This window comes from Ctenopharyngodon idella, chromosome 3 (assembly GCF_019924925.1).
Source record: "Ctenopharyngodon idella isolate HZGC_01 chromosome 3, HZGC01, whole genome shotgun sequence".
Lineage (NCBI taxonomy): Eukaryota > Metazoa > Chordata > Actinopteri > Cypriniformes > Xenocyprididae > Ctenopharyngodon > Ctenopharyngodon idella.
In genome coordinates, this window is record NC_067222.1 from 39,893,586 (window position 1) to 39,904,467 (window position 10,882).

The 10,882-nt window shown below is 37.6% G+C and overlaps 1 protein-coding gene across 2 annotated transcripts in view; it reads right to left on the reverse strand.

Annotated features, from left to right (window-relative positions):
* The window catches only part of col5a3a (collagen, type V, alpha 3a), a 70,862-nt gene extending 70,119 nt beyond the window's left edge, over window positions 1–743 (reverse strand). The window contains exon 1 of one of the 2 annotated variants that reach the window (XM_051887454.1): window positions 404–743. In XM_051887454.1, coding sequence (XP_051743414.1) covers window positions 404–482 — 79 coding nt within the window. In that variant the 5' untranslated portion in view covers window positions 483–743. The remainder of the gene's footprint in view (window positions 1–403) is intronic. The other variant, XM_051887455.1, reaches the window with a different exon arrangement.
* Window positions 744–10,882: the final 10,139 nt, after the last annotated feature.

The following is a 10,882-nucleotide window of genomic DNA, read 5'->3' on the forward strand; positions in this document are numbered from 1 at the left end:
AATGCAGTTACTATGAGTAAGTAGAGTAGTAAAGTGTGTTGGAAATCGGCCTTTTTAGGAAACATAAAGCGCATTAGCGGCTGTCAGTCATCCTAAAAAACTCAATGAACAAGTTCAAACCGGCGGAACACTGAATATTCAACATTTATCTCAAGCCTCCCCCACAGTGGAGCTCGTTATAAAATGATTAAGGAAAAACTCTGAGTGATGCGCAAAATTCACACGACAACGCCACATTTTGCACAACTTTTCTAAAACAAATGCTATTGACTCGAATCCGCATCTGTAACAAGTGCACAGGAAATAACTATGTCCCACGATTTAAAAGTATTATGATAAGGCTATTTAAAGCTCTGGTGGGGAAAAAATATATTGTTTTAAGTTTTCATTTAGGCTACTTTACCTGTTTGCGTCGTTGTGGCGCACAGAGAGAGAAGCAGCGGTACTATCGCGCAGACCACCGTCTCCTTCAGCCGCCTCATGTTCAGGACCCGTTACCTCCACTCAGGCGCTTTATCACACAACCAGGAGATTAAGACTCAGAAAGCCCAGAAGCCATATGCGTAGAGAGAGAAAGAGAGACAAGTGCTCCGGACCCGGTCTGTAGCTGCACAAGATGGAGAGGCTTTTTTTCTCTGAGTATCCTCCTCTCCTCCAAGACCTCTAAGCTCTGTCCCTCTCATTCAGTTTCTGCCTCCAGTCACTCCTTTCCAAACTTTCTCCCACGTCCCCTCCTCTCCCTCCAATGATGCATTTATCTAAACTCCGATGCTTAACTCCATAGGACACGTGTCAGAGATTGATTGTGATATGACGTTGCTTTAAAATGTATGCTGACCATTGTTTAATTCAACCTAATGTAGTAATACACTAACGTTTTAAAGTAAACAGAAAAAAAAAACATCTTAAATAGCTTGATTTACTGGTAAGTCCGGTCTTACTGGTTTTAGAGGGGTTTTGGGCACTTTTCAGCAGCACGGCCAGAGTGCGAGACCATCTTAAACCAGCTAAAAACCAGCCTAACCAGCTAAGACCAGCAAACCCACTTAGGCTAGTTTAATGTTTTTCCCCAGCTATTTTACTCAGTATTTACTCAAAATTCAAAAGAATAAATAAGATTAGTATACAACAGAAAAGAAAGAGAAATTGTAATACATTGTCAGAAGGTTTTCGACACATTGGTTTGCTAAAGTGTTTACATTATGAAAGTGATAACACTTTTGTATGGGTAACAATTCTCACTTTTAAATAGATGCTTATTAGCTTGCATATGGGCTGTTATTAATGCTTTATTCTTCTTGACCATATTCTACATACCTAAATCCTACCCAATACCTGAACTTAACCACTACAACTACCTTACTAACTATTATTAAGAAGTAAATTGGGAGCTTATTGAGGCAAAAGTTGTAGTTAATACACTGTAAAAAAAGAATTGCTGGTTTAACCTAAAAAAAAGTAAGTTACCTGGTTGCCTTAAAATTTAGAGTTCATTGAAATTAAAAAATTGAGTTAATACAATGAAGGTGATTGGTTTAATCAACAGAAACTCAAAATATTATGTTATCTGAACCACATTAAAGGGTTAGTTCACCCAAAAATTGAGAATTCTGTCATTAATTACTCATCCTCATGTCATTCCACACCCGCAAGACCTTCGTTCATCTTCAAAACACAAATTAACATATTTTTGATGAAATCCGAAGGTATCTGTTCTGGACGTCAAAAGGTGCAATGACATTGCTGCCTATGTGTGGATCAGATACTCTTGGATTTCATCAAAAATATCTTAATTTGTGTTTTGAAGATGAGCGAAGGTCTTGTGGGTTTGGAACAACACGAGAATGAGTAATTAATGACAGAATTTTCAATTTTTGGGTGAACTAACCCTTTAATTATTGAAGTTGATTTGACAAAAAAAAAAATATTGTGATAACAAATCATGAAAATAATTTTTTACAGTGTAGTAAATATGTTCCCCAAAGTGTTACCATGAAAGTCGTATGAGAAATGCCATCGGTGTTCAAACCTTGAACTTCAGTAATAAAAGAATGAGAACTTGAACACCTCTGCTCAGTTAATGAAGCGTAGTGAAAACAGTGGAAAGGTTATCTGCTGATCTCTCTCCTCTCAGACTAACAATGCACCCCCAGCAGCAACAAGATCATGACTCCATGATACCACACAAGGTGGACAGTGGCCCCAGGCCCCTCTAAATTACACTAGTATTTATCCTAACATATCATTAAATTGCACAGTGATTATTTACCCATTACTCATTCTCCTCAACGTATCAAAATTCCACACAGCAGATCATGTCTAAGCAGAGTGTTTTTTTGCATGTCAAGGCTGAGATATTTTGCATAGAAAAAAGGGAAAGCCCACTGGGGGCTTCTTCCTTTGACACAATATATCCTTTTTATATTGCCTTGCAGAGTTTGCAGCGCCGCTGAGGCACTTTGGCCAAAAATTCTGCTGCGGCTTTGGTTTGGACTCGCAGACTGACAAGCCTTTGCGAGATAGATTCCTCTAATTGACAAAAATTAATGGAGCTGACATCGCCATAACCCAGGCTATGACAGACCTTTGTGGATGAGCCAGCACTCAGAGTTTAAAGAGAAAGACATGATAGGAAAAGTGACGCTCTTCCTCTGACAGCCTTCCTACTTGGGAGAAAAACACAGAAAACAAGCGTGGGACACACTGTGAAACATAACAAACTCTCTTTTCTTCATTCTCTCTCAGTTGTATCCTGCAGCCCCCTCACAGCATGGCCTTGTACATACAGTATTTGTCTATTCACAGGAAATGCTTACTGCTCTCAGGTCACTTTTCATGTCTTTCTCTGATTATTACAAATTATTAATGCTAAATACCATAAAAATACATCAGTTTTGGGTGTAATGCATTACTAGGTTATTCATTTCTGTAATTTAATTTCTTTTCCCTTGAAAAAGTAAAGTAAGGGATTACTCTTAAAGGATTAGTTCACTTTCAAATGAAAATTAGCCCAAGCTTTACTCACCCTCAAGCCATCCTAGGTGTATATGACCTTCTTCTTTCTGATAAACACTCTCAGAGATATTTTAATAAATATCCTGACGCATCTGAGCTTTATAATGGCAGTGAACGTGACCCACGAGTATGAGCTGCTGAAAGTGCCTCCATCCACATCCATCCACCGTTCACTGCCATTATAATGCTCGGATGTGTCAGGATATTTATTAAAATATCTCAGAGAGTGTTAGGATGGCTTGAGGGTGAGCAAATGGGCTAAATTTCATTTGAAAGTGAACTAATCCTTTAATTTGTTGTAATTTAATTACAGTTACTTCTGATGCAATTGATATACAGTGGGTACGGAAAGTATTCAGACCCTCTTAAATTTTTCACTCTTTGTTATATTGCAGCCATTTGCTAAAATCATTTAAGTTCATTTTTTTTCCTCATTAATGTACACACAGCACCCCATATTGACAGAAAAACAGAATTGTTGACATTTTTGCAGATTTATTAAGAAAGAAAAACTGAAATATCACATGGTCCTAAATATTCAGACCCTTTGCTGTGACACTCATATATTTAATATATTCTCATATATTAATATACACTCATATATTCAGGTGCTGTCCATTTCTTCTGATCATCCTTGAGATGGTTCTACACCTTCATTTGAGTCCAACTGTGTTTGATTATACTGATTGGACTTGATTAGGAAAGCCACACACCTGTCTATATAAGACCTTACAGCTCACAGTGCATGTCAGAGCAAATGAGAATCATGAGGTCAAAGGAACTGCCTGAAGAGCTCAGAGACAGAATTGTGGCAAGGCACAGATCTGGCCAAGGTTACAAAAAAATTCTGCTGCACTTAAGGTTCCTAAGAGCACAGTGACCTCCATAATCCTTAAATGGAAGATGTTTGGGACGACTAGAACCCTTCCTAGAGCTGGCCGTCCGGCCAAACTGAGCTATCGGGGTAGAAGAGCCTTGGTGAGAGAGGTAAAGAAGAACCCAAAGATCACTGTGGCTGAGCTCCAGAGATGCAGTCGGGAGATGGGAGAAAGTTGTAGAAAGTCAACCATCACTGCAGCCCTCCACCAGTCGGGGCTTTATGGCAGAGTGGCCCGACGGAAGCCTCTCCTCAGTGCAAGACACATGAAAGCCCACATGTAGGACTCCAAGATGGTGAGAAATAAGATTCTCTGGTCTGATGAGACCAAGATAGAACTTTTTGGCCTTAATTCTAAGCGGTATGTGTGGAGAAAACCAGGCACTGCTCATCACCTGTCCAATACAGTCCCAACAGTGAAGCATGGTGGTGGCAGCATCATGCTGTGGGGGTGTTTTTCAGCTGCAGGGACAGGACGACTGGTTGCAATCGAGGGAAAGATGAATGCGGCCAAGTACAGGGATATCCTGGATGAAAACCTTCTCCAGAGTGCTCAGGACCTCAGACTGGGCCGAAGGTTTACCTTCCAACAAGACAATGACCCTAAGCACACAGCTAAAATAACGAAGGAGTGGCTTCACAACAACTCCGTGACTGTTCTTGAATGGCCCAGCCAGAGCCCTGACTTAAACCCAATTGAGCATCTCTGGAGAGACCTAAAATGGCTGTCCACCAACGTTTACCATCCAACCTGACAGAACTGGAGAGGATCTGCAAGGAGGAATGGCAGAGGATCCCCAAATCCAGGTGTGAAAAACTTGTTGCATCTTTCCCAAAAAGACTCATGGCTGTATTAGATCAAAAGGGTGCTTCTACTAAATACTGAGCAAAGGGTCTGAATACTTAGGACCATGTGATATTTCAGTTTTTCTTTTTTAATAAATCTGCAAAAATGTCAACAATTCTGTGTTTTTCTGTCAATATGGGGTGCTGTGTGTACATTAATGAGGAAAAAAAATGAACTTAAATGATTTTAGCAAATGGCTGCAATATAACAAAGAGTGAAAAATTTAAGAGGGTCTGAATACTTTCCGTACCCACTGTAGATACTGTATAGACTATAGAACAATACTATATAAAGCAGTAGTGGATTTAACATCAAATGTTCATCTAAAATGTCTTAAAATGTATGCTTTTAATGTAACCTTCTCCCATTAAATACTTTGGTCAGTTTAAGAATAATTTATGCAGTTTTATATTATTTTTTGAAAGAATTAAAAGTGTAGTGTTATGTCTATCCTTGTACTGTTCAACTGGTCGAGGTTGATATGGGATTTAGACAGTAATTAGTTATAAGTAATGCAATACTTTTTAGAGAGAGTTATCAGTACAGTAATCTGCACTGTTGAAGACATAATTAATAGCTAGTATATTTACTTTTTTAGTGTAACTTACCCAACACTGACATACATCACCAATCTGTGGCTTCTGATTGGCTCAGGGAGCCTAACAACGTTAAGAGCTCCATGCAATACAATAAACCTACTGTTCAGTAAAAAGGGGCCTTTCTCAGATTCATAAAAACAATCTAGTCAGAGTGATAATCCACCCTGTGGATGTGAAGATAAACATGGGACGGTTTTTTGGAAGTGCACAAAGGGCACAAAAGAAATAAGAGCCACTGAGATATTCAGATATCTTCACAGATCCCAACTGATCCTTTGTGTAAACTATACCCTCACACACGCTTTCACCTCAATTTAGTCAGGCTCTCATAAGTTAGACCTGCATTCCTTGTGGTTTTAGCAGATAGTTACTAAGAATGAAGATGGACATTTAAGCAGAAAGTGAGAAATTCCAAATTCTCGCAGTCAGAAGGATTCAGGAAGTCTCAAGACAATTCAAGATGGATTGGACTAAATGTGGTCTGTCCAATCAAGTCACAGATAATTTGCTTTAAGTCTATCATTATCTACTCTCATGTCGCTCAAAGCTCACATGAGTCTTTTTCCAGGAAACACTAAAGTATATTTTAAAAATGAAACCATCCAATGCAAGCAAATCACTGGCTGTCAATTATGATGGATGGATGGATGGATGGATGGATGGATGGATGGATGGATGGAAGGAAGGAAGGATGGATGGATGGATGGATGGATGGATGGATGGATGGATAGATAGATAGATAGATAGATAGATAGATAGATAGATAGATAGATAGATAGATAGATAGATAGAGATGTTTTTCGATATTACATCATTATTCAAAGTTAATATTTAAACTAAATTGCAACTTTGTAAATACAAGACATGCAAGTTTTAATAGAAATTACATTTAAGTATATTTGAGTTTACCATAAATGTTTGTCAGTTCATTCAGCAGTACTTCAGCCACATTCCAAAGACAATAGAAGTAAATATGAAATTACATATAAAGATAAAAAAAAAAGCACTCAACTTAATACATTTTATATATTCATTTAATTGCAATTATCATGCCATTAAGTAAGCAATAAGGTACGAGAGGCTGTGCTGTATCGTGAGTAAGTCACGGCTGAAGAGCGTTGTCAGGCATGACGCGAAGCCTTCAGCTGTGACTTATTCACGATACAGCACTAGCCTCGAGTACCTTATTGCTTTTATAAAACGGTTAATACATTTATTACAGCCAAAATTATGTATCAATGGAACTTTCATTAAAGTAAAATCACTAAAAGCCTTCCTTCCGCCGGAAAAAACAGTCCCTGACCGGGAACAGCAAAGACTGTCTTTATGAGTGTGTCAGTCAGTAGCGAAGACTTTTACATTGAAAAGACTGAATTGTTGTGAACACGGAACAAGACGCAACTGACAAATGCTTTGACTAGCGCTGTCAGTCACGGGAAAACCCCTTAACTGTTAAAAGGACAAGATAATACATCAGACATTTAAACAGATGTTTTATTATGAACATAGGACTGACCTGAAGGAAAATGCTAAATCTGAATACAGGTAATAAAATCGCTCACTCTATCTCTTTCTCATAACACTCGTCTACATATTATAGTAAGCTTCAATGAACAATATCAATTGAGAACATACAGTTTACATTGCTAAGAGTGGTTGCTAAGGGTGTTGTGTAGTGATACACTGAACCGTTGGGTGAAGCGGTCATAGCCGTGTTTTATCGTGAATAAAACACAGCTATCAGAATCAATAACAGGAAGTAACTGTTTTATAAGTGTTATAAGTGTTCACATATTATTTCTGTAATGTGTACACTTTATGCTAAAGTGTACTTCTTTTTCAAAAAGGGACACATTGAATAATGATACATTCTTTTGCCATTTTTCAATCTTTTTGGTTTAAAAAAAAACCAGCTTTACTTCACTCTTTTTCATATGAGACCCACTCCACTGGCCAACAGCAGTCTTTGAATTTGAGAAAGACCTCAGCTCCAATGAGAATCACTTCACATAATCAACATTAAATGCCCAGACATCTTAAGAAAGTTTCTAATTTCTAAATAACACTTCTAAAATTTGCAACAAGACTTTGAAATTTGCTGCTTATATAAAGGCAATACTCACATTTGAGTAATTGTCTAGAAGCTCAAAAGTCATCAAAACCAATGTCTCTTCAAGCCATATGTTAATGATTAAGTTGTGAAAGGACCTTGCTGAGAGTAAAGAGCGTAGATCAACACAACTCATGCACTAAAGGCCTGTGGTACTCTAATTTCATAAATAGAGAGCTTTGCATTTATATTGTGTTTAAAGGCTTCATGTTGCATTTGGCACTTTCTCTGTTTGCATGAATCACTGAAAAGTGACAGCCGCTTTTGTCTACCCGGGACGTTCATGGAACATATGGCACACCACGCAGTTACATTAAAGCACATCTGTAACTCGACACAAATTAGTCTTGTGTAACAGTTCAGAAATGTACAGCAGATATAAGAGCTGGCAGGGAATGAAACCATTAGATTTCCTTGACGAGGAACCACAGAACAGCCACCCATAGAGTGTGATAAAGAATCCCCATCTTGACTGCACTTCTCCGTTTTGAGGTCGTATCAGTGACATATGTCTGACAGGCACTTGAGTAAAGTGCTTTTGCGTATCTGCAGCATTCATCTACACACGTCTCTTCCTGCGGAGTCTCCATGAGTTAGTGATGGTACAGATTTCAGGGAACCTCAGATAAGAGAAGAACTTGTGGAATGATGCATGCAGGTGAGATACTGCTGACAATATAGAGGCTAATATTCCCACAGAATTAATCCCATTAACCACAGCAAGAGAAAGTGAGGGTTGATCTGAACATCTGGAAATAACAACTGCTTTCTTTAATGCTTTACAAAGGTAGAGCATGCTGGGACAGGACAGCAATCTGTTCAAAAAAGGAAAATATGCATCTGATGTTTCAGTGTAATAAAGCAACTGAGTCTCCACTGCTGCCAAAACATAATTTGAGGGATTTTGAGGAGAAAAAATGTCTTTGATATTTATCTTTTCTCGATGGGAGCCTTTTCACCCGTAAAGAATATAATCCTGTTACATAATTCACTGTGATACCTACATGTTCACAATGTCAGACGTTTTGGCAAATTTCATTACCTCAGAAGTCCAAACAAATATAGTGAGCATACAGATTTCCAAAAATATTTATGTCCTGAACCATATACTATATAAGTACACATTTAAAAGTGCACTTTGCAATAATGTCAAATTAAAAGTTTTACTTTAAAGCACACTTTTAATAATCTTTTGTCATGCTTCAAAGTATATGTTGTGTTGATTAACATAATAAAGCACATGTGAAATGTTTGATTATACTTTTAACTGCAGAGTATTATTCAATATTACATTTAAATTTCATATATTTTAACTATACTAAATTGCAACTTAAGCCCTACTTAAGTGGGTCAAAAAAGCACTCTAAATTTCAGTTAATTACATTTAGTATTAATTTAAACAATAACACATCTTCATTTAAAGGGGTGGTTGATTATGATTTTACTTTTTTAACTTTAGTTAGTATGTAATGTTGCTGTTTGAGCATAAACAACATCTGCAAAGTTATGATGCTCAAAGAGACATTTTCTTTTAAATGATTCGCTGTTTAAGGACTACAACAAATGGCTTGTACGGATTGCAACGAGCTTCTTCCCGGGTTAGTGACATCACTAACCCTAAAATTTACATAAGCCCTGCCCCCAAGAACATACAACAAAGGGGGTGAGGCCATGTTGGGCTGCTTTAGAGAAGAGGAAGAGTTGTTGTTGAAGAGTGTTGTTGCCATGCCGTCATTTTACGCCGGACTGCTTCACAAACGACACTGGATTTGAAGAAAAGATTAACATGACGGCACATGCTAGTCGATGAGCTGAATCAACTCCACAGCAACTACATAAATTTATCCACTAACCGTTCAGAAACGTCCAGTCTCATTCTAAAAGTTGTAACTTCTTCCTGAGTCTCTCCATCAGTGTCCGACTCTGGTTTGAACAATGTAAGGCTGAACACCATTACTGACAATCCTCATTTTGGCTGCGTGAGATTCTCCAGCTTTGTTGTTGTTGAGCAACTGAAGCGCAAGCTGTTAAAGCTCCGCCCTCTTCTGGAAAGCGGGCAGGGAGCAGAAGCTCTTTTGCATTTAAAGGGACACACCCAAAGGGTGTGTTTTTGCTCACACCCAAATAGGAGCAAATTTGACAAGCTATAATAAATTATCTGTGGGGTATTTTGAGCTGAAACTTTACAGACACATTCTGGGGACACCAGAGACTTATATTACATCTTGTGAAAGGGTCATTATAAGTCCCCTTTAATTGTAAATGAAATGCAATTAAGTGTCTGAAACATTCAGTTTACACTTATTATTTCCATAATAAATTCCATAAAATTGGGTAAATTCCTCTTGTAAAACGTATGCTAGAGTGTACTTTTTTTTACATAACTTTACAATCCATATTTCAAGCAGAAAAAAACAACACTACGCATGTCATATTGATTTTTCATCCAATCACAAAAGTGTTGATTTGACAAGCATGCTCAGTGTCCTTGAGGGCAGAACTGTCAAAGTGTCTGCAGTGAGCTGTAGATGTATGACAGATTTTCTGTAATCTCACACTGTTGCATAACTGCTTTATATGCATGATGGAAGGAAAGATCAATAAGAGGGAGCCAGCTAAGAGAAAGGCTCCTGGTATACCTACAATTAGCTCCATAAGTCACACATGACCAGTGATTTACTGACAGACTGTAGTAGTATATTTCCACACATGGTAATATATGATTCACAGCAGATTCCCTACAGCATATCAGATTCACCCTTGTGCTGTGTTGAAAACTCTGTAACACCTTTTGTGTTCCAGGTCAAAAATGACCAGCCTTTTAAAAATCGCTTGTAAATCTCTCATTATGCTATATTGTCACCAAATATTAGAATCAATCTTTTGGTCAACTTGTATTTTTTTTTTTTTTTTTTTTTCAATTTGGACAGGTTTTGTATTTCTTTTTGGAGGCCTCATTGATCTGAGGATAAATTTCATCTCTGTGAAAAAGAAAGCCTGTAATACTCAAAATAGTTTGTGTACATGAACTAGTGTGTGTGTGTGTGTGTGTGTGTGGTAGCGTGAATATATCCACACATGCAAAGGTCTGAGGCCTTTATTTTTGCAAGCACAGATGTAAATATGTGAACATGATGAACGCTAAATGTTTCTCTTATTTTCAATCTCCCCCATTCATTTTCAATCGATGGTCATTATTGACCAATAAAAGCTCAGATCAATGAGGCATACAATCAGTCAATTTCAAAAATAAATACAAAACCTGTTCTAATTAAAAGAAAACAAGTATTTTCTGATAATATAGCATAATGAACACAACCTGAGGGTTAAATCACAAATAAAACATCTTATTTGTGAAATGTTATCATCTTATATTTCACGGCTACCTGAAATTCTTGATTCTGATTGGTCAGTCAAGGAATTCTGCAAATATT